Here is a 25,526-nt window from a genome sequence, read left to right on the forward strand (position 1 = left end):
AAGATGCTCCGTTGACTGAGATCCGTGTCGGGAAATGGACAGATTGTGTCAGTCCCAGTGAGTCGCAGAAGTCCTTTGCTGAAGAGCCATGGCTGGTGAGAGAGGTACCCACACCCAGCCAACTGGCATGGTGACCATTGAAATCACCACATATGAGGAAGAGAGAGTTGGGATGGGTAGATAGAAGTTGGTCCATATTATCAGACAGCGAGATGTTGATGGAGTCATCACTGTTTGGTGGACGGTACAACACACATATGAACAAAAGGTGGGAGCGAAGGGGAAGCCGTAACCAAAGGTATTCCTGGGGGTGAGGTGGAGAGAAGGCAGTGCAGGGCGAGTGAGGAAGAGTTTTTTTTTATAAAGATAGCAACCCCACCTCCAGGACGAGGTTCAGGTGTATCATACCGGAGGAGGGAGTAACCTGGGAGAGATACCAAGGAATCAGAGACATCATGAAGGAGGAAAGTTTCTGTTAAGGCGTTAAGCAGATCACGTCTGGTTTGTCAGAAGCAACCTGTATGGAGAGATCAGTCAAGTTTGAGCGAAGGCCCTGGATGTTTGAGGTCCATACTGTTAAAGAAGAGGAAGGGGGAGCATCGGATACAGAACAGGGGGGGGGGGGGGAGCAGTAGGGTAAGATGTGGAAGAGGAGGAAGAGGTAGGGAGAGCTGTTGAAGGTGTGTCAGAGATTTCAGAATAGCTTGGAGAAAGGGAAGAATGGGGCGCCGGGCGGACAAAAGGTTTGATGGTGATTGGGTGAGGAGCAGTGAGGTGTTATTTGAGGAGGGGGAAGAGTGAGGCAGAAGGTTGGGGGAGATGAAGGTTTAAGTTGGAAGGGGGAAGAAGCGGGGAGGACGCTTTGAGGAGGAGGGGACTAAGTCGACGAGACGCAAGCAAATGTCTGGAGTAGACCACGTTTTGTTTTTTACGTAGATACGTTTCAGCTCGGCCACAGCAGCATCGTACGTCGCGCACTGTTCAATGGACATGTACACCGTATGGTGCACCTTGGATTGCAGCACGGCGAGCTGCGTGTCTGCAGTGATTCCCTCCTGGGAATTGAATTGATTAGTCAAGATTTTCAGCCAATGTGTCAGCTGCGCGGCCGCGTCCGTCGCCTGGGGATCCGCGCCGAAGACTGGAACTTGGATTAGCTTAATTGCTATGTCGTACTCGTTCGAGACGAAGAGAGGAAACTGAATTAATTGTTGTAAGAAATCAAGATATACAACATTGTCCCAATAGTAGGTTTAATTCAGTTTCGATCTCTGGCAACACCTGTAAGAAATCATCAAGCATTGTATTAGTATTCCGTAATCGTGGAAGTAGCAATCGATTAGCAATTAGAACAAGCAAGCCTGGATCATCTAGATATACGCACCATTCGAGTATACACTATCACACAGAATAAATGTCACAGGAATGTCTCGGAGCGATGTTCGTCCTAGTTATTGTAGAAGCCTCTCAGTGGTTGGAGACAGCATAACACCTGGGTTCAACTTAGACACAATTTCATTACAGTGTTCATTTGCTTTATACCGTGTACCTCCCCCCAGCCCACTCCCTTCCACAGATCTACCAACGTCCCTGTTCTCTACTGTTGGTGTGCTTGTGTGCTTCCCTCTCTATCCCTTCGTTGTATGTTTTATGTTTTATGTGTCTGTGCATGTTTTCATGTTCAATGTGTCAGCTCTTACACGAGCCTAGATTCTGTATCCCAAAAAAAAACAAAAAAAAAAAACAGTTTGGTGGAGCAAGGTTTACAGCCAAGCTGTTGATGCAGGTAGCTTGAGAGGGGTAAAACATAGGGCACACACATTCCTCCATGTAACTCGATGGTATTCATAGTATACTTACCCTGCGCAGTCAACTTGTTGTGAGCCAACTCTTCTATTTTTGAACGTTTCTTTTTTTTTGATCCAATATGGCTGCCAGAGCACGTAAGCGATGACATCATAAATGTATATTCTCTAAATAATTGTTGCACAGATCATGCTCAATAAATTTCAAACTGATCAGACTAAACGTTTATGACGTCATAATTATGGCACCAATTACGTCATCGTTAACAACACCTATTTCCCATATGGAGTTATTTACAATGAGCCACGTTTCAATTTTTTCCATAGAGCAGTTTTGGAGATACAGCAATACCCCGGCCTACGTCATTAATTGGTTCCATAAGCCGTGACGTAACTCGGTTTTTGATGTAAACCGGGCGTAATGTCTTTAAAATGCCTTAAAATGAAGACAAACGCCGTTAAACTAGAGTAAATAACTGGAGGAGGCTGTGGCTTCACCCTGAATCTTTGCCGCTCCCTGTCGGGAGTCCCTCCGTTGTTTTCTATCGGTCGGGTCTTCTCCTCGAACGGGGTGACCGGCACGGACGTGTCGACCGTGAGCGGGCTTGTGTGCCGAGTGGCTTCACGGCCCGCTTCACCATGGCGTGCTTTACCCAACGTGTCTGAGCACTTTCACCGGTGGTCGTGTCGTGTCGTCTGTGACCGACGAACGAGCTCGGGGTCCGTGAACCCGGCCGCCCTGGGGATCGGCGCTCGCCTCCTAGTCGTAGGCGTGCCCTGTCTTTCCCCGAGCGGCCAAAGTTGCGTGCTTCTTTTTTTTGGTCGATGCGATATTCGCAGAAACGACGACGTACAGGCAGGCATTTGCAAATCCATGCACATGTGCACATGCACACGTCGATCGGTTCGTCGACGCCGGATGCCGGCGAGGTGCCCGATGAGGCACCCCGGCTCGAGGCATGACACGGTCGTTCGTTTCACATGGGCCATGGGCCATGGGGCCTGACCTCGTCGCGGACATTGCACACTCTGCACGGTGATGTGACGTGATGTCTGCCAAGGACGGTCGTCCGAGCCGGCATCGTCGTCATGTTTCGCCATTGCCACGTTACGTTGGTTGTTTTACACAGTAAAGGAACCTTTACACAGTAAAGGAATATTCACAAAAATACCATCGAAAGGCAAAGCAAGCACGCGACCGCAGCACAGGACGAAATGCATATGGCGTCGCCTTTGTTTTGAATGAGAACCAGCAGCTACGCGTACGTACAGTATACTGTACGTACTTTTTTTTTTGTTTTTAATGTGCTTTTTATTATATTTTAAATGGTTTTTTTAGCTTCTTTTATTGTTAATTTATGTACTATTTTATTTATTTTAAATATATTTTTAAGGAAAAATTAATTTTTTTCACGTCGCCCTATTATGATGTAGGACTGACGTAAAGTCGCGCATAATGACGTTCGCTGAACTGAAATTTGCTCTAGAAGAAAAATTACTTAATTTACTTAAAAATTACTTAATTTTAAATTTTACTTATTAAAATAAGTATAATTAATAAGTATAATTAAAAATAATTAAAAATTACTTTAAAATTACTTAATTAATTTACTCTAGAAGAGTGGCGTAAAGTCGGATTTGACGTAGGTCGAAATGGCGTAAAACGGGGTATTGCTCTATAGAGGTTCAACGTTTTTTTGTTTTTTCCAATATGGCGCCTGTAACACACGACCTTTGACGTCATGATTATTATTAAAATATTCTGAAGGAGGAGGCGCTCCTATTGTGAAAATTTCATGTCCATCAGACCAACAGTTGCTGAATTTTTTTAAATAATGATCAGATGGATAAATGTTGTATTTGTCAAATTATGACGTCATAACGAAGGCACCGATGACATCATCATTAACATATCTTATTCCCCATGGGGAGTCGGTGACAATGAGCCAGGTCTCAATTTTTTTCCATGGAGTGGTTTCAGAGATAGAGGTGCGAAGTTTTTCCAAGATGGCGCCTGTACCACGTGACCTATGACATCATAATATTCACTAAAATATTCTACAGGAGGAGGCCCTCCTATGGTGAAAATTTCATGTCAATCGCACCAACGGTTGCCGAGAAAATGAATTTTTATAATGCTGACACGGCACACACTTTAGTTTACTGAAATGAAGACACATACGTGCCTACGTAACTGAATGCTTAACCCCCCTGTTCGCTTCGCGAACGCAGGGTAATAAAGCAAGATGATGTCGAACAAGACAAAACACAGAGGTACAGCTTTTAAGAAAGCTTGGTAAACTATGTGGCACCACGTAGTCTCAAAAACACAAGTTTAACCTAATGCATGGTAATTCATTATTAAACTTCGAAGAAACAATCCCTTATAAAGCATTCATTGATATATAATAATTATTTTGCAAGCAGGTACACATAGCAGATATTTAGAATATATAATAGAAGCATTTTATTATTTTATTTTTTTTGTATACTGAATCGAGGCTCGTGAAAGAGCTAAGACGTAGGTCGAAATGGCGTAAAACGGGGTATTGCTGTATAGAGGTTCAACGTTTTGTTTTTTTTCCAATATGGCGCCTGTAACACACGACCTTTGACGTCATGATTATTATTAAAATATTCTGAAGGAGGAGGCGCTCCTATTGTGAAAATTTCATAGGTTTTTGTATAGTGTATACACTTTGTATACACTTTGTATAGTGTATACAATACACTTTGTATAGTGTATTCACTAGTTAATCCATTAAGCGCATCCAAATTACCTCCACGCCTGGTTTATCGGCAGCAGCCTGGATTGATAGATCTTTCAGGATAGATCAGAGACCTCGGATGTTTGAGGTCCACACTGTTGCATAGGGAGAGGAGGCATTAGGAGGGTGCAAAATTATGCTTTGTGTGGTGCTTGTGTAATCATGCAATGCAATTGGCATTGTAAATGGTACGCTGTGTTTTATGTTCATGCTCTATGTATATGCATGCGTGCATGTTTATTTTCCACCAAAGATCGGACTTTAATATTTGTATTCTAATGTTACTGCTTTCAGGTAAAAGAAATTAACTACCGTGGTCATGGTGACAGTGTGGACCAGCTGTGCTGGCATCCTCTGAATCCCGATATGTTTGTCACGGCATCTGGTGACAAAACTATCCGGATCTGGGATGTACGGAACAATAAGTGTGCAGCAACTGTGAACACAAAAGGTAACTAATTGTACACCACTCCTTTCTCATTCCATCTTCAGGCACTGCATGACGTGCGCCAAAAGGGAGTGCTTTTCAAGTATTGTGCTCTGCATGACGTCTTCTTGTTACTTGCAAAATGGAAGATTTTTCAACAATATTGGTCGGTTGCGTTTGTGGTTCTGTCTGTCTGTTTGTTACTTGCCGGAAAGGATTCCAGCCAGTATGTTGATCTGTTCGTTTGTCTGTTTGTTACTTGCCAGAAAAGATTCCGGCAAGCATGTTGATCTGTTCGTTTCTTTGTCTGCCTGTCTGTCTGTCTGTCTGTCTGTTTGTCTGTCTGTCTGTCTGTTTGCAGCACTACGTCTACACCGTTGCACGTAGAATCGCCAAAGTTTGCACACGTATTTGTCTTGCCCTGGAATAGACTGTGCCCAATTGATGATGTCATCGGTCACGTGGTTCGGCCGCCATCTTGGAAAAACCAAAAGACTTTGCACCTCCATTTCTCTGAAAGTGCTGAATAGAAAAAATTGAGACATGGCTCATTGTAAAGAACTCTCCATGGGGAATAAAATTTGTTAATGATGACGTCATCGGTCACGTGGTTCGGCCGCCTTCTTGGAAAAACGGCAAAACTTTGCACCACTATATCTCCGAAAGTGCTGAACAGACAAAATTGAGACATGGCTCATTGGAAAGAACTCTCCATGGGGAATACAATATGTTAATAATGATGCCATCGGTCACGTGGTTCGGCCGCCATATTTGTCCTAACTGGCCGATAAAAAAGTACATTCCGGCAAGTCCTCGGTCTCTGACCGATTTTTCATCTGTCTGTTTGTCTGTCTGTCTGTTTGCAGCACTACGTCTACACCGTTGCACGTAGAATCGCCAAACTTTGCACACGTATTTGTCTTGCCCGGGAATAGACTGTGCCCAATTGATGACGTCATCGGTCACGTGGTTCTGCCGCCATCTTGGAAAAACCGAAAAACTTTGCACCTCCATATCTCCGAAAGTGCTGAATAGAAAAAATTGAGACATGGCTCATTGTAAAGAACTCTCCACGGGGAATACAATATGTTAATAATGATGCCATCGGTCACGTGGTTCGGCCGCCATATTTGTCCTAAATGGCCGATAAAAAAGTACATTCCGGCAAGTCCTCGGTCTCTGACCGATTTTTCATCTGTCTGTCTGTCTGTTTGTCTGTTTGCAGCACTACGTCTACACCGTTGCACCTAGAATCGCCAAACTTTGCACACGTATTTGTCTTGCCCTCTAATATACTGTGCCCAAATGATGACGTCATCGGTCACGTGGTTTCGCCGCCATCTTGGAAAAACCGAAAAACTTTGCACCTCCATATCTCCGAAAGTGCTGAACAGAAAAAATTGAGACATGGCTCATTATAAAGAAATCACGATGGGGAATAAAATATGTTAATGATGACGTCATTGGTCACGTGGTTCGGCCGCCATCTTGGAAAAACCGGAAAACCTAGCACCATATCTCCGAAAGTACTGAACAGAAAAAATTGAGCCATGGCTCATTGTAAAGAACGCTCCATGGGGAATAAAATATGTTAATGATGACATCATCGGTCACGTAGTTCGGCCGCCATCTTGGAAAAACCGAAAAACTTAGCACCTCTGTATCTCGAAAAGTGCTGAATAGAAAAAATTGAGACATGACTCATTGCAAAGAACTCTCCATGGGGAATAAAATATGTTAATGATGACGTCATCGGTCACGTGGTTCAGCCCCCATGTTAGTCCTAAATGGCCGATAAAAAAGTTAATTCCGGCAAGTCCTCGGTCTCTGACCGGTTTTTCATCTGTCTGTCTGTTTGTCTGATTGCAGCACTATGTCTACACCGTTGCATGTAGAATCGCCAAACTTTGCACATGTATTTGTCTTGCCCTCTAATATACTGTGCCCAACTGATGACGTCATCGGTAACGTGGTTCGGCCGCCATCTTGGAAAAACCGGAAAACTTTGCACCTCGATATCTCCGAAAGTGCTGAACAGAAAAAATTGAGACATGGCTCATTGTAAAGAACTCTCCATGGGGAATAAAATATGTTAATGATGACGTCATCAGTCACGTGGTTCGGCCGCCATCTTGGAAAAACGGCAAAACTTTGCACCTCCATATCTCCGAAAGTGCTGAATAGAAAAATTGACACATGGCTCGTTGTAAAGAACTCTCCATGGAGAATAAAATATGCTAATGATGACGTCATCAGTCACGTGGTTCGGCCGCCATCTTGGAAAAACCGAAAAACTTTGCACCTCCATATCTCCGAAAGTGCTGAATAGAAAAAATTGAGACATGGCTCATTGTAAAGAACTCTCGATGGGGAATAAAATATGTTAATGGTGACGTCATCAGTCACGTGGTTCGGCCGCGATCTTGGAAAAACCGAAAAACTTTGCACCTCCATATCTCCGAAAGTGCTGAATGGAAAAAATTGAGACCTGGCTCATTGCAAAGAACTCTCCATGGGGAATAAAATATGTTAATGATGATGTCCTCGTTGCCTCCATTTTGACGTCATAATTCGACAAGTGCAAAACTTCATCCGATCAAGATGAAATTTATTGAGCAATATCAAGGAATAAATTAGCTTAGAAAACAAATAATGATGACGTCATCTGTCACGTGGTTCGGCCGCCATAATTGTCCAAAATGGCCGATAAAAATGTGCATTCCGGCAAATCCTCGGTCTCTGATCGATTTTTCATCTGTCTGTTCGTTCGCAGTACTACGTCTTCACCGTTGCACATAGCATCGCTAAACTTTACACACATATTTGTCTTGCCCTGGAATAGACTGTGCCCAATTTTTAACTCTCTCGGCCCAAGGCCTCCATTATGACGTCATAATTCGATAATTCGACAAGTACAAAACTTCATCCAATCAAGATGCAATTTCTTGAGCGACATGACGGCATAACAACAACAACAACATGCATTTTAAGGCCATTTTCCCTGCTAGAGCGGGTGTTAGCCTTGTGGTCCCCATGACAGTCTTCTACATTTTGCCCCATTTCTGCATCTCTCCTTGTTAACCCCCTTGCCCGCATTTCTTCTTCCACCATTTTTAGCCAAGTCTTTCTCGGTCTTCCCCGTCCTCTACTTCCTTCTACATTAATTTCCATCACTCTTTTCAACCAGTCACTTTCATCCTTCCTCAACACATGACCAAACCAGCTCAACCTGTTCCTCTTGACAGCATCAATCACAGGCTCTATTCCCATCATCTTTCGCAATTCATCATTTGTCTTCCTCTCTCTCAACGATACTCCGCACATCCACCGAACCATTCGCATTTCCACCCTTTCCAGCCTTCGTTGCTGCTCTACGTTCATTACCCATGTCTCGCTCCCATAAATCATAACACTTCTCACACATGCAGCATACACCTTTCCCTTCAGCTTCAACGACACTCCCCTCCTCATCAGCACACCACTCAGTTCCCGAAACTTCTTCCATGCACATCTCACTCTTGCAACCGTTGCTGAGTCTGATCCACCTTCTCCATTCAGCATGTCTCCGAGGTAGCAAAATGTTTTCACACCTTCCAGCTTCACGCCGTCTCCAAGATCCAACTCAACATTTCCTCCATCTGCAGCCCCCTCTGTGCACACCTTACATTTGAATGTAGCTGCCACACTGGTTAATGACCCTCTCAGACCACTACATTTTTGATGAACCCACTCAGCGCACATTGTACATTGAAAGCAGTTCACTCCGACACCCTTCCTGCACACAGCACATGGCCACTTCCCAGTTATTTCCACCTCGCCACATGCTTTACCACTTGCCATCACCTTCGTCTTTCCTATATTCACCTTCAGACCTTTTGTCTCCATACATTGCTTCCACTTGTTCATCTTTTCCTTCAGTCCATCCATACTTTCCGCAATCAACACCAGATCATCTGCATACAACAACTCCCACGGTAAACCCTCTTTTACGTTCTGAGCCAGCACCTCCATCACAGCTACAAATAGTAGTGGACTTCGTACCGACCCCTGATGCACTCCCACCTTCACCTCAAACTCACCACTGTTCCCGTCCTTCGTCCTTACAGCTGTGCGCGCTCTTTTGTACATTGCCATCACTACTCTGATCAACCATTCCTCCACTCCTAACTTCCTCAATGCCCATGTCAATACTTCGCGTGGAACCCTATCGAAGCTTTCTCCAGATCAACAAACCCAAGAAACAACTTCTTCCTCTTCTCCATGTACTTCTCCTGCAACTGCCTCACAATAAAGAGCGCGTCTGTCATTCCTCTTCCTCGCATAAATCCAAACTGCATTTCGTCGATCTTCACCCTCTTCCTTATCCTCCTCTCCAACACCCTTTCCAATACCTTCATTCCATGCTCCAATAACTTTATGGCTCGGTACGAGCCACACTCCAGAGGGTCACCTTTCCCCTTGTATAGAGGGACGAGGGTACTCAGTTCCCAATCCACTGGAATGCGGCCTTCTTTCACCACCAGATTACAGATCTCTGTCATTCTCTTCACACCCCAACTTCCTGCTGCCTTCAACATATCTCCCACAACTCCCGTCGGCCCTCCCGCTTTGCTACTCTTCATTGCTTTTATCGCTTCCTCAACTTCCTTCTCAGTTATCTTCTCTGCCGGTCCTAAACCTGGGTTACTCTCTATGTTGCCATCCCATTCATTCTCTGTATTCAACAGCATTTTCATATATCTTTTCCATCTTCCTTTAATTCCATCTGGGTCCACAACGATTTGTCCCATTTCATCCTTCAAGCAACTCAGCCCCATCACATCACACCTCTCTTTCGCTAACTGCTTTGCAATCCTGAATACTGCTTTCTGACCCTCTTCCGAATCCAAGCTTTCTCCGAACATTTTCCTACATGCCTCCTGTGCCTTTGCTACCTCTTTCTTTGCAGCCTTCTTGGTTGCCTTATAACTTTCATGCTCTGCTTTTTCTGCTCCCGTACCCTTCGCCTTTTGCCACTCCTTGAACTTCTTCCTCTTCTCGTCAATCCTCTTTCCAACTTCCTCATCCCACCACCATGTTTCCGAGTGCCTCGGTGGTCCTTTTGTCCATCCACATACCTCACCAACGGCTCCCAACAGAGTATCTTTCATTGACATCCAACCACGTTCAAGCTCAACCACATCATCCTCTACCCTACTCAGCCTCTCTTTTAATGCCTCCCTTACTGTCACCTCTTTCAACCTCCACACCTTCATTCTCGGTTGGTACTTCACCCGCCGAGCTCTCCTCGCACCTTTCACCCTTATGTCGCAGACAACCAAGTGGTGCTGTGAAACAGCCTCCTCCCCCGGGATCACCTTTGTGTCCCGGAGGTGCCCCCCATCTCGCCTATGCACCATCAGGTAGTCAACGGTTGTCGTCGACCCACCTGACGTGTATGTAACAAGCTTATTATCCTCTTTCTGGAACTGAGTATTACAAATCAACAAATCAGCTCCATCAGCAAACTACAAAATCCTTTCACCTTCTCCATTTCTCACACCATATCCGTAACCCCCATGAACTCCCTCAAAACCGTCCATACTCCTTCCCACATGTCCATTTAGGTCTCCTCCTACCACAACAACTTCCTCATCTTTCACGTTTTCCATCAGCTTCTCTATCACACACCAGAACTTCTCCTTCTCTTCATCGCTCCGACCAACCTGCGGAGCATATCCCGAGATGACGTTCACCAAGAGCTTTCCAATCATCATTTTCACCATCATCAACCTATCACTCACTCTAGTCACACTCACCACACTGTCTACAAACTCCTCGGAAATCAGGACACCAACACCATTCACGCCCTCCGGGCACCCTTGCCACACAACCTTGTATTTCTGTCCCTGCCGACCCTTCACCATTCTCACACCACTTCCCTTCCATCTCATCTCTTGCACACAACATATGTCCACTCTTTTTCTGACCAATACTTCCACCACTTCTCCTGATCTCCCTGTCATTGTCCCTACAATCCATGTCCCAAACCTCAGAAACCGATCTCCACTTCAGGCTGTACCCTGCCCATATGTAGTTGTAATTGTCATGATTCTCTTTTTGAGGCAATGTTTTTATGGCCGGATGCCCTTCCTGACGCCAACCCTCTTAGTCGCCTCTTACGACACGAAGGGATAGGGTGCACCTATTCTAACCAGGGTACACACCGGGATAAAGCTTTGAATAATACCAAACGGGTTTAATCCCGAACAAATAAACGGAGAATGAAATCAATAATAACTATATGCAATGACGGCATAAACTGGTGGAGAAAAAAATAATAATGATGACGTCATCGGTCACGTGGTTCAGCCGCCATCTTGGAAAAACCGAAAAACTTTGCACCTCTATATCTCCGAAAGTGCTGGATAGAAAAAATTGAGACATGGCTCATTGTAAAGAACTCTCCATGGGGAATAAAATATGTTAATGATGATGTCATTGGTGCCTCCATTATGACGTCATAATTCGACAAGTACAAAACTTCATCCGATCAAGATGCAATTTCTTGAGCGCCATGTCGGCATAAACTGGTGGAGAAAAAAAAAAATGATGACATCATCGGTCACGTGGTTCGGCCGCCATCTTGGAAAAACCGAAAAACTTTGCACCTCTGTAATCTCCGAAAGTGCTCTCTAGAAAAAAATGAGACATGGCTCATTGTGAAGAACTCTCCATGGGGAATAAAATATGTTAATGATGATCTCATAGGTGCCTCCATTATGACGTCATAATTCGACAAGTACAAAACTTCATCCGATGAAGATGAAATTTTAATGAGCATCATCAAGGAATAAATTAGTTTAGAAAACAAATAATGATGATGTCATCGGTCACATGGTTCGGCCGCCACATTTGTCCAAAATGGCCGATAAAAAAGTACATTCCGGCAAGTCCTCGGTCTCTGACCGATTTTTCATTTGTCTGTTCGTCACCGGCCTACAGGTCACAATTCTAAACCGATCGTCACGAAACTTCACCAAGTTGTATAGGTCGTCCTAATTGAGAAGCCTATTGTTTTGGGGTCAAAGGTCATCTGGAGGTCTAATTTCTAAAATCGGCATTTTAAATCCGATTAACTTGAAAATTGAATCCCATTTGTATAATGAGTCACTAAATTGGGAAACGTACTATTTTTGAGGTCAAAAGGTCAAAGGTCAACTCAAGGTCAAATTTCCAAAATCACTTTTTATCTGAAAAACCGTCAATTTTCATCTGATTGACTTGTAAATTGAACAGCATTTGCACATTGTCACGAAATAGGGAAACCAACTTTTTAAAGGTCAAAGGTCAACTCAAGGTCAACCTTCCAAAATCGTCATTTTTCATCTGAAAAATCATCACTTTTCCTCCTATTGACCCGAGCTTTGATCAAGATTGTCAATTTTAATCATGATGAAATGGACAATTTGCTGTATCAATGGAAAAAAAATTTGTGGGGAGGGGGGGCGGATTTTGCAAGTATCGTGCTCTGCATGACGTCTTCTTGTTTGCTTGTTTGCTTGTTTGTTTGCTTGTTTGTTTGCTTGTTTGTTTTCTTGTTGTCTTTATTTCTTTCTTGTTTGTTTGTCCGGGTGATATTTCAGCCATCCTCTGAGCGAGGAAGCTGAAATTTGGGCACAATATTGAGGATGTGCTTTGGCAAAAATTGTATTTTTATTTTTTTATAAAGCCCAAAAGGGTCATAAGGCCAATTGTTGATAGCTCTTTGTGAGTCTAGGTAGACAAATTCGGAAATAATCAGAGAGAAAGTCTTGTGTTCGTTCTGGAGCCATCTCTCCGTGCTAGGGACCTCCCATATGCTCGCCCTCTCGTCCCCGACTCGTCTTCCGAACCCTCATCACTCCGTTCTTGCAGCACCAGCCTGCACTGCTCGACCTGGCTTCAGCGCACTTTGTCCTGTATCCAGTGCAGATTCTGACAGTGGTCCTCTCTTCGGCAGGAGCAGGCAGGTTGTCCTCAGGCCCCCAGCGCATGTCAACAGCGACCAACAGCTTGGCGTTCCGTCTTTTAAGCAGCTTGAGCCGGGCGGTGTCTTGGGGATCAGAGCTCATGGGAGGTGGAGCTCGCTGGAGCAAAGTTTTTGGCGTGCCTGCCAACGTGCGACAGTGTGTTCCCATTGGTGTGCACACTGAACTCTCTCTGAATCTCTGAACCAAAGTCCTTCCCTGTCTGGTTAGTTTCCTCTTAGGTCTTGCTTGTTTCCTCTTAGGTCTTGCTTGTTTCCTCTTCAGTCTGGTTTGTTTCCTCTTCTGTCTGGTTCGTTGCCTCTTCTGTCTGCTCTGCTTCCTTCGGTGTCTGGTTCACCTCCTCTTCTGTCTGATCCGCTTTGGTGTCTGGTTCACTTCCCCGTTTTTACGCTCTGTGATGTTTTCCCACCCATCACATTTGAAATAGGATGGTGTTATTTGCTTTCTTCACATCTGAATTGTGGTGTGGTGCTGTGAAGGAACGTTAAATAAAAAGAAAGCAAGGGAATTTATGAATAGCGAGTTGTACTCTCTAGGGATGGGAAAAGTGCTAACGTGTAATTTGGGAATTGATGGGAACCAAGTTGTACTTTGTGGTGCTTTTAATGGCAACCACTGTATATAACATATGAATAAACGAGGGTTTTAAAGGAGAAATAAAAGGAAAAACAGGAGGGTTGGAGAGGGGGTTGTTGAACTGTACCTAACTACAGCCCTCAACTCAAATGCTCCATTTTCCTGAGACCATGGGTTTTTGTCTACCAGGCACAAATACTAACGATATATCTTAACTGGGGATGTTAGGTATCGATATATCTAATCCTGGGGTTCTTAACCCGGGGTATCCATACCCCTTGGGGGTATGGGGACCAAAATCTGGGGGTATGGGACTCGTAATAAATTATAATAAATTGCAATAAATTCAATGAAATATCAACTTTGAATATATAATAAATAAATAGCAAGCAAAGAAATAAATAGGGATAAAATCCTAATGATTTTCCTTCCTGTCTGTTCCTAATTATCCATATGTAAAACTAAGCTATTGAGATATTTTGAAGTCACACTGGAACCTAATGGGACTGGTAATCAGACGCGGATCCCCGAAGTTGGCCCATTTTCTGGTTAATAAGTTACCAATTTTCATCCCCCAAAAATAGGCAATTAAAGTAAAAACACCCCTCAGAATGCACCACAGAGCACATAGAAATCCAAAAAATTCTAGGGGGACATGCCCCCAGTCCCCCCTAGCTATGCGCACCTACGGTGGTCAGTGAACAGTCTGGCGAAGGGGGTATGGGGACATCGTGGGCAATCCGTTGGGGGTCTTGACAGGGAAAAAGGTTAAGAACCCCTGATCTAATCTAACCTACGTTTCATGAATATTTGTTCACCCGGGGGCTGGTTTCCATAAAGGTCACTATATGTTATTTATGCTTGATGACCACAAACACACACACACACACACACACACACACACACACACACACACACACACACACACACACACACGGTCAAGATAGATGGCTACACCTTGCCCAAAAAGCGCGAAGCTTCGACAGTGCTGCCTGTCTCAATGGAAAGATCCAAGCAGGACAACAATTTAAAAAATAATGAAAGCTGGAATGCTGAGTGGAGGGGAGCGTTCTTCCGCACAGAAGGTGCTTTGGTTCTGAGGCGATGGGCGGTGAAAGACGCCAGATGTTTGAAAACGACCCGAAAATATTCTACCGTGAACAAGTGAAACGAAAGCAGAATGTGTCATCCACTCCTAAAAAATAAACTGGATCGATTCTGGAAAGGAATTTACCAAAATCGAAACAAACTCAAAAAGGAGGCGAAATTAATTTGAAACCTGGAAGCGAAGCAACATTTTCAGGAAATGCCCCCAGTAATAATTAATGCAGAAAAGATAACACAACAACTTGCAAATATGGCAAACTTCAAAAGCCCTGGCCCAAATGGGATTCCAAACTCAGGTTAAAGCAATTTGATACTCTCCACCATTCACTACGCTCAAGCATTCAATGAACTTGTACAAAGGGATTAGGAAATGGATGAATGGCTCACAGATTACCATCTTCATCCCAAAATCTGAAGAGACCCAACTAATCCCCAAATATCGGTAAATAACCTGTCGACCAACAATATATAAACTTTAAACAGGAATCATCACAGACACAATGTACCACCACCTAACACAACAAGGAGGACTATAGGCAGAACAGAAGGGATACGAGAGAGGATGTTACGGAACAATAGACCATCTACGACTAAACAAGGCCAGACTCGAAAATTGCAATACGAGAACAACCAAATTGTCCACAGCAAGGATAGACGGTAAAAAAAGCTTTTGACATTGTCCCACATTCATGGATGATAAAGTGCATGCAAATGTACAAGATAAATCCCCAAATAATCAAGCTAATTGAGAAAACCATGAATCTATGGAATACCACACTAATCCTACAGCACTCAGAAGGACAGATTGACATACCATGAGTAAAGATACGACCGGGCATCTTCCAAGGAGACAGCCTTTCCCCTCTCTTGTTTTACCTGGCCCTGGACCCACTAAGTAACCTCATTAATAAGCAAGGACATGTATACACACTAACATCCAATAAAATAATGTCCAAAGTAACAAGAAAGGTGACACATCTACTGCATATGGATGATTTAAAACTCTTTGCAACAAACACCAAAAAATTGGCAGACCAACTGAAATTAGTGAAACGGTTCTCCGACGACATCCAAATGGAATTTGGCCTAGATAAGTGCGCCAAGTGCACATTCGTGCAAGGTAGATCAACAAAAACGGACAACATAAAAATCGACCTCAATACAACAATACAGGAGCTAGACAATGAAGCATCTTACAAATACCTGGGAGTAGAAGAGGGACACCAAATTTGTCATAAAAATGCACAAACCAATTACCAAAGAATACCTGTCATGGGTTTTATCTTTTCCCCAGGCTATAAGCAGCTTGTCTCTCAACTCGGACCAAGGTACAAGAGGTCTATTAAGAGATAAGGATATGCATGCATAGGAGGAAATCGGCGCATCAGCCAGTAACGCCATTTCAGGAAAATAACATCACACAGCCAGCCCCAAGATCAACTCGGGGCATTTCAACTTGCATTCGTCTTTATATACTTTCTTCAAAGAACAAGGACCTCAAAACATTTCCTCAGTTTCACAGATTGTAGCAAGGAGAAAGGCTCGGCAGGCGGATATCTGCTCATAAGAAAAGAATGTTGACGCAAGGTCAAACACAGATTTTGTCAACAGCTTCCCAAAGACAGACAGATGCTGGGGAGCCAATGGGTCATATTGAAGTGGTTGACCGTTAGCCTATGTTGACATTTTGGCCAATGTTGATCTCAAAAATAGTTGGTGGTTGAATTCAGTTGGCTGATATGAAAATCCCATTCAAATTCCAAGTCAATCGGAAGAAAATTGAGGATTTTAGAAATTTAAAAAGGTTGTTGACCTTTGGCCTATGTTGACCTTTTGGCCGATGCTGATCTCAAAAATGGTTGGTGGTTGAATTCAGTTAGCCGATATGAAAATCCTATGAAAATTTCAAGTCAATCGGATTAAAATTGAGGATTTTAGAAATTTGAAAAAAAGTGGTTGACCTTTGGCCTATGTTGACCTTTTGACCTCAAAAATATATAGGATTTTGTCGGACCACAAACTCTACCATTTGGTGTTTTGTAAAGATCAGTTTAAAATTGTGACCTGTAGGCAAGTATAAGTGAGCGGACAGACAAACACACACACACACACACACACACACACACACAGACACACACACACACACACACACACACAAACACACACACACACACAAAAACACACAAAAAAACAAAAAAAACATGAACACACACAAAAACACACACACAAAAACACAAACACACACACAAACACACACACAAACACACACACAAACACACACACAAACACACACACACACACACACACACACACACACACACACACACACACACACAAACACACACACAAAAACACACACAAAAACACACAAAAACACACACAAACCGACACACAAACCGGGGTGAGCAACATACTTGGAATTTTTTTATTTTTCCAAGTAACAAACAACACACATAAACAAGAAAGAGCAATCAGAGATTGCAAACCCTCGCCAGGATGTATTTTCAGTGGTTTTTAAGGTTTATGTGTTAAAACAAATATGGCGGCCCAACCACGTGACTGATTACGTCATCATTATATATTTTTTTCTCCACTAATATATTCCTAGATTATGCTCAAGAAATTTAATCTTGATCGGATGAAGTTTTGTACTTGCCGAATTATGACGTCCTAATGGAGGCACCTATGACATCATCATTAACATATGTTATTCCACACACACAAACACACAAACGTACAAACCGGAGTGATCAACATACAAAAACAACAACAACAACCAACAGGCATTTTAAGGCCATTTTCCCTGCTAGAGCGGGGGTTAGCCTTGCGGTCCCCATGACAATCTTCTCCATCTTGCCCTATTTTCTGCATCTCTCCTTGTTAACCCCCTTGCCCGCATTTCTTCTTCCACCATCTTTAGCCAAGTCTTTCTCAGTCTTCCCCGTCCTCTACTTCCTTCTACATTCATTTCCATCACTCTTCTCAACCAGTCACTTTCATCCTTCCTCAACACATGACCAAACCATCTCAACCTGTTCCTCTTCACAGCATCAATCACAGGCTCTATTCCCATCATCTTTCGCAATTCATCATTTGTCTTCCTCTCTCTCAACGATACTCCGCACATCCACCGAACCATTCGCATTTCCACCCTTCGTTGCTGCTCTACGTTCATTACCCATGTCTCGCTCCCATAAATCAGAACACTTCTCACATGCAGCACACACCTTTCCCTTCAGCTTCAACGACACTTCCCTCCTCGTCAGCACACTACTCAGTTCCCGAAACCTCTTCCATGCACGTCTCACTCGAGCAACCGTTGCCGAGTCTGATCCACGTTCTCCATTCAGCATGTCTGCTAGGTAGCAAAACATATATACACATATGTATAAAACATATGTACAAAACAAAACATATGGAGTGATCAACATACTTGTCCAAAATTTTTTTTTTGCCAATTAACAAACAGACTCAAATGTAACACACTCTCCCCTGGCAAGGGTAACAAAGTACTGCAACAGGGCAAACTACTCACGAACAAAATTCATTGCTGATTGAGATGTATCAGTATGCAGTGATTTTAGTCTAATGAATGAATGAATGAATGATCGTTTTTATAATGCCTAAATGTCTAAATAATGTCTAAATAGTCTAAATAATGTCTAAATAGTCTAAATAATGCAGAAATCAAGAAAAAGATCAAATACCTCATGAATGATGTGAAAAGATCCTGGAAGCTTAAGAGTGTTGAAATTGTACCAGTGATAATTTGAGCAACATTGATGATAAAGAAGAACCTCACAAAGATCATAAAAACCATCCCTGTGAACATTACCACAAACGAAGTTCAGATGGAGTCTGTACGGTTCCTGCCTCAAACCTAGCTCGGCTTCATGCTGTAGAAACCAAGGCTTTTAAAATCATTGGAATCTCCTGCGATGAAGCTGATTCCTGAGGGCCTTTCACTCTCCCACCGCAGGCACATTGGTGGTCCTTCTTTCTTCTACCGACTCCTCTCCGGCCTTGCTCCCCCAGCTCTCTCTGTGCTCTGTCCCCCAAATATTCCGACAGGTCGCACAAGATCTGCCAGCAACCCTCTGATAGTTAAACTGTCAAAATCAAGACTCTCTGCTCACCTTCACTCTTTCATTCCTCTTTTCTCCCGCCTCTGGAACAAACTCCCACTCTCTTCAATCCCACTCCTCCGTCGCGGTCTTCAAAACAGCTGTTCACCACAATCTCTTATCTACCCCCACGCAAAATCTTGATCTTTTATACCCCCATTAATACACCATAAAGCCACCTTTTTCAAATTCCCTGTTTTCTTTCCTGAAAGTCCTTGTGGTGCCCATCTTATTTATACCGTGTATCCCACCCCAGCCCTCTCTCTTCCACAGATCTCCTGATGTCCCTGTTCTCTACTGTTGTTGTTCTTCTCTCTCTCTCTCTCTCTCCACCTCTTGTCTCCCGCTCCCTTTACTATATGTTCTATGTGTTAGCTCTTATACGAGCCTCGACTTGGTATACAAAGAAAAAGGTGATGATCCTGAAAAGAGCCGTTGGAACAACACAACTTCACAGCGTAGCCCATGAATCGCAATCCAGTGGGGGTGGATACTTCGAGTCCTGGAGGGAGCCCCTTCCACCTTCTAAAACCCAAATTATGGAGATAACAACCAACAACCTCAATTCCGTGTTTCCCTCTAAATCTTGTGTGCCAAACCCATCCCTCTCTGTACCCACCGTACCCAGTCGTACCCAGTCGTACCCAGCTGCTCCTGGACTCTGTTTCCTTTCCTCCTGACAAGGTGGAAAAGTTTCTATCAACCCTCGACTCTGATTCTGCAACTGGACCTGACGGCATCAGCCCACGGGTCCTAAAATCCTGTTCTTCCACTCTTTCACTCCCTCTCTCTGTTCTCTTCACCCTCTCTTTTGCGAAAGGTCATCTGCCATCTGCTTGGAAATCAGCCAACATCACCGCTTTGCACAAAAAAGGTGCAAAACAGATCCTAGCAACTACAGACCAATCAGCCTTCTCCCAATTATCAGCAAAGTCATGGAATCCATCATTGCTTCGGATATGAAATCTTTCCTCTTCTCCAATGGCTTGATCTCTGATCATCAATTTGGTTTCAGACCTGGTCACTCTACTCTGGACATGCTGCTTCTGCTTTCTCAACAATGGATGGAGGTCCTCAATGCCAAACAGGAAATTAGAGCTGTCTCCCTTGACATATCACGTGCCTTCGATACGGTCTGGCACCCCGCTCTGATCACCAAACTCTCCTCCTTTGGTATCCATGGAAATCTCCACGCATGGCTGGCGGACTTCCTCTCTCGTCGTAGTCAACGTGTGGCCCTGAATGGGTTTCTCTCATCTCCTCTTCCTGTTCAGGCTGGAGTTCCCCAAGGCATTGTTCTGGGCCCTGTGCTTTTTCTGGTCTTCATCAATGATCTCTCTGACTCTCTTGAAAATCCTCTCTATCTCTTTGCTGATGACTCTACTCTCTGTCGCTCCATTCCTCATCCCTCAGATCGGCAGTCTGCAGCCTCCTCACTCTCTGCAGACCTGGACAAAATCACAGACTGGGCAAACAAGTGGAACATGTCTTTCAATCCTGACAAATCTCACACTCTTACGATGTCTCTCCGAAAAGACCGACTGGACAACCCTCCCATCCACTTTCTGAATAATCCTCTCCAAGAAGTTCTGTCACTCAAGCTTTTGGGTCTCACTATCTGCCATGATCTTTCCTGGGAAAACCACATTTCAAATCTGGCCTCCAAAGCCAGTCGCCGACTGGGCATCCTCCGTCGTGCGAAGTCCTTCCTTGGCACACCTGAGCTCCTCGCCACATACAAGGCTTTCATCCGCAGCTCAATGGAATACTGCTCTCCCCTCTGGGCTGGTGCTTCTGCCTCACACCTAGCTCGTCTTCACGCTGTTGAAACCAAAGCGTGCAGAATCATTGGAATCTCCCGCGATGAAGCCAACTCCAAGGGCCTTTCACTCACTCACCGCAGGCAGTGTGGTGGTCCTTCCCTCTTCTACCGACTCCTCTCCGGTCTTGCCCCCCCCCCCCCCAGCTCTCTCTGGGCTCTGTCCCCCAAATATTCCTACAGGTCGCACAAGATCTGCCTGCAACCCTCTTATGGTTAAACTGCCAAAATCAAGGCTCTCTGCTCACCTTCACTCCTTCATTCCTCTTTTCTGCCACCTCTGGAACAAACTCCCTCACTCTCTTCAATCCCACTCCTCCCTCCAGGTCTTTAAAACTGCTGTTCACCACCATCTCTTATCTTCCCCCATCCAAAACCTTGATCTTTTCTACCCCCACTAATTTCACCCCAAATCCACTTTTTTGAAATACCAACTTCTGTCCTGGAAGTCCTTGGTGTCCTTGTGTTTTATACTTCTCCCACCCCCCCCCCCCCCTTTCCACGCCTCCTCCCCCCAAGCTCTCTCCCTCCCACACATCTCCCGATGTCCCTGCTCTCAAATGTTGTGTTTGTGTGCTTCCCCTTCTCTCCCCATCTTGTCTACCGCTCCCTCTTTTTATATATTTTGTTTGTCTGTTTGATTTGTTTGTGAAATAAATGTTAGCTCTTTCACGAGTCTCGATTCTGTATACAAAAAAAACAAACAAAAAAAAACACACACACACACACATTTGTACACACACATAAAGTACACCACAACGACGACCACAAAAGTTTACCTTTAAACAGAGGTCTTTCAAAGAGGAATTCAAGTGCAAAATTATCAGCATTTTTTTTTCCAGTAGCATTCATTTATTGTAAACATTTATGATTTTCAATGTTCTCTTCCGTTTGTTTTTTGATGTCCTTAAAATGGATTCATTTTCTTTCTCTATTAAGATTCATGTGTGAATCGAGGTCATGTAATTGTATGCTATATATCCTTGTAACCCCGCACACGCCAAGTGAAAATCGGGTTTAAGCAATTTGTTCATGTCTGTCTGTCTTATCAGTTTATGATTGATGGGCATCTTATTGAAATTGAATGTTGCATTTTAAACATTAATCGGGACATGAATATGAAGACGTCTTTCGTTTTATCTTACCTTGGCTCTGAAGTCGTCCCAATCACATATCCACAGAGGAGTGAGATTTTATTTTATTTTTTACTCTGCCTGCCCGCCTGACAATCAAACAATATTTGAAATCATTCCAAACAGAAAATTTACTGTCTTTAAAGATGTTATAATGGACACAAACGACAGGCACGTAGAACGAATGTAAAGTGTTATACAGTCGTGGCCAAAAATATTGGAAACCCTTGCACTTTTTTCAAATAACTCACAACTTTCTCTAAACATACGTTGAAATTGACAAAAGTATTTGGTCTCCACAATTCTTTATTTCACTGGTAACATTACAGAACTTTTGTTTTTGATTCAGAACTTAATACATCCTTTTAAATCAGAAAATAAAAATAAATGGCATTGACAAAATTATTGACACCTGTTACGGATTCGGCACTTATTATTATTGTTGTTATTATTATTATTGTTGGTTCTAAGTACTATGGTTATTGTTGTTTAAGGGAAATGGATATTGTGGTTACAAGGTTAAAAGCGCTCATGGAAAAGAGACGAAGCCGGAAGACGACGACAGAGAAGAAGAAGAAGGCGTGAGGAGACAGTGAAAGGACGTGTCTTGAACCTCCGTACCGAGCGTGGTCGAGCGAAGGTCGCGAGTGAACTTTGAGTCAGTGAAAGGAATTTCGTACGATTGGTGTTATCGCGGGAGTATTGAAAAACCTGCGTATTCAGGTATAGGCGTTGAGGTTCCGGAGAATCCTCGCCTCGAGGCTACGGCTCGAGCAAGAGCTGTCCGCCATTTTGACCCTCGCGCATCGTTCACTGAACAAGGTTTTTGCCGCGTCAGTTGGCCTCGCCCTCCGGTGGTCTGCCGGGGATGGGTGTGCACGAAAGCGGCGTGTGAAGATTACACTGCGGTTTGCGGATTGAACGGTGAATGTACACGTCTGGATCGCGTCTTTGGGATTTCTCTTTCCACCGCCCGTGTGCTGTTGGTTTGGACCACGTGACGGTCCACGCCTTGCCTACACCTCCTTACTCGCCTCTTCGCCGGGATCCCCTCTGAGTTATAGAGACATTGAGGAGTGTTCTGTTCCGTTCACTGGAAGCGCAGTGAGTTTGAGTTAGGGTATTTGAGAAGACTAGGGCATGCCCGTACTATATATATATATATCTAAAATTATATCCCCCCCCTCTATTTACATGAAATGGTTTGGTCCAAAGCGAACGGCTTGCGAGTGGTGACAATCCCCCCCCCTCTATTTACATGAAATGGTTCGGTCCAAAGCGAACGGCTTCCGGAGTTTGGTAAAGAAATCGCCATCGCGTACACAAACGCGCAGGAAAGCGAATGAATCGCAAATTCGTTTTTATTAGTTTTAAAACATCGTTTAACGCCAACATAGCGCCAACATAGTTTGCAAACGTGAAATAAATGAATACGCTGTCAAATGTGCCATCCGAGGCAGAGTGTGTCCTCCACGTTCGGCACACGCGATCGTTCGCTGCTCTCTGATTGGTTGAATCGTTTTTTGGACATAGCTCGGTAAGTAATTGTCCGATTAATATGAAACCTTGAAAAGGCACATCCTCGGGTCCCCAGCAATATACCTGGCAAGTTTCAAGTATATCGGACCGGTAGTTGTCGAGAAACAGCGGTCACAGACAAACAAACAAACGTACAGACGTACAGACAGACAGACAGAGATTACTGGAATTATAGATAGATGGTACCATCTTAAGATATTGATTGTATGGTTGATTGCTACCATTGTTGTATTGTTCTTCCTGTGTGCTTTTTAATATATTATTTGTTTGTTGATAACCATTGGTGTGGTTTCATTATTGAGTTTGACACGGAATAACATTTTTTCTGCCGTGGCTCCTCTCGGGGTTCGGAGGTATACCGAGACCAGGAGGTCGGGGAGGAACACGTAACACACCCAAGACTTAATATTTGGTAGCACGGCCTTTGGACAAAATAACTACAGTCAAGCACTTCCTTTAGCCATGAATGAGCTTCCTCCACCTCTCTACTGGCAGTTTGTCCCACTCTTCTTGTGCAAACCTCTTAAGTTCTCCCAGATTTGAAGGGTGCCTTCTCCCAACTGCTGTTTTCAGATCTCCCCTCAGGTGTTCAATGGGATTTAGATCTGGACTCATTGCTGGCCACTTCAGAACAGTCCAGTGTTTTGTCTTGAACCATTCCTGGGTGCTTTTTGAAGTGTGTTTGGGGTCATTGTCCTGCTGCAAGACCCATGACCTTCGACGGAGAAACAGCTTTCTGACACTGGGTTGAACATTGCGCTCCAAAATGCCTTGGTAATCACCTGATTTCCTGATGCCATGCACATATTCAAGGTACCCAGTGCCAGAGGCAGCACAGCAAGCCCAAAACATCACTGACCCTCCTCCATGTTTGACTATAGGGAAGGTGTTCTTTTCTTTGAAGGCTTCATTTTGTTTTCTGTAAACATAGAGATGATGTGCTTTACCAAAAAGCTCTAATTTGGTCTCATCTGTCCACAGGACATTCTCCCAGAAGGATTTTGGCTTGTTCAGGTGTGTTTTGGAAAACTCCCGTCGGGCTTTCTTAGCAGTGGGGTCCTCCTGGGTCTCCGACCATAGAACCCCCTTTCATTGAGTTGGTGACGGATTGTGTGAGTTGAAACTGTCGTACCTTGTGTCTGAACATCAGTTTGAATCTGTTTGGCAGTTGATCAAGGTGCTTTCTCCACCATTCAAACAATCCTTCACTGCAATCTTCGATCAAGTTTTCTCTTGCGGCCATGTCCCGGGAGGTTGACTACAGTGCCATGTCCCTTAAACTTCCTGATAACATTGCTTACTGTGGACACAGGACCATCAATGTCTCTGGAGATGTACTTGTAGCCTTGAGATTGTCAATGCTTAGCTACAATCTTGTGTCTGACCTCAGACAACTCTCTGGTTTTCTTTCTTTTCTCCATGCTCATTGTTTTACACACAGTGACATAAAACAGCAGAATTACTCCTTTTCCCTTTTCAAACTGGTGGGATGAGTGATATTTATATTGGAGGCACCTGCAACTCACCACAGGTGACTTCAATTCCAAAGTAAAGGAGAATCACCTGCTTGAAATCTAATTATTTCTAACAACTTATAAAAGGTGCCAATAGTATTGTCCGGGCCATTTTAGGATTTCTGTGTGGAATATGCTTAGATTTAGTAATTTTTTCAGCTTTTTTTGGTTTTGTTCCACTGAAAACCAAAGAAATACAAATGTGGAAACCAAAAGATTTTTTTATTTCAACAATTTTCTGTAAGGAATGGTGCATTATTTGAAAAAGTGCAAGGGTGCCAATATTTTTGGCCACGACTGCATAGGGTGGTGTAATAGACACTGGGTAAAATAGTGATAAAACCCATAATTAATTAATTTATACACCTTTAAACCTTTATTTAATGTGAATTATGTACTTGAAGACTGCATAAAACAAATCACCTTCATAATATTTCCAAGAACTAATCAATTTATCGATACAAAGCATGAAAGTGTGCAGCAATATGTATCGGGGTAAAGAATATGCCGCCATAATGGTTATGCACCATCATTTCCATCAACTAATCTATCGTCACCATCATCAACGTCGCCATCACCATCGCATTATTGGATCAAGTTTATCTATCATTAGCCATCATTATTATTAAAGGTAAATTTCATGATCTTAACTGAAGAAAATAATTTTATTTTATGTTCTTCATCCAGAAAAGTAAGCCTGGTATT

General features: G+C 43.6%; 1 protein-coding gene across 1 annotated transcript in view; it reads left to right on the forward strand.

Annotated features, from left to right (window-relative positions):
• The window catches only part of THOC3 (THO complex subunit 3), an 84,094-nt gene that overhangs the window by 28,115 nt on the left and 30,453 nt on the right, over window positions 1–25,526 (forward strand). Inside the window, exon 2 of the mRNA XM_068131529.2 lies at window positions 4,868–5,024. Coding sequence (XP_067987630.1) covers window positions 4,868–5,024 — 157 coding nt within the window. The remainder of the gene's footprint in view (window positions 1–4,867; window positions 5,025–25,526) is intronic.

Source organism: Myxine glutinosa, chromosome 11 (assembly GCF_964187855.1).
Source record: "Myxine glutinosa chromosome 11, kmMyxGlut1.1, whole genome shotgun sequence".
Taxonomy (NCBI): Eukaryota; Metazoa; Chordata; class Myxini; order Myxiniformes; family Myxinidae; genus Myxine; species Myxine glutinosa.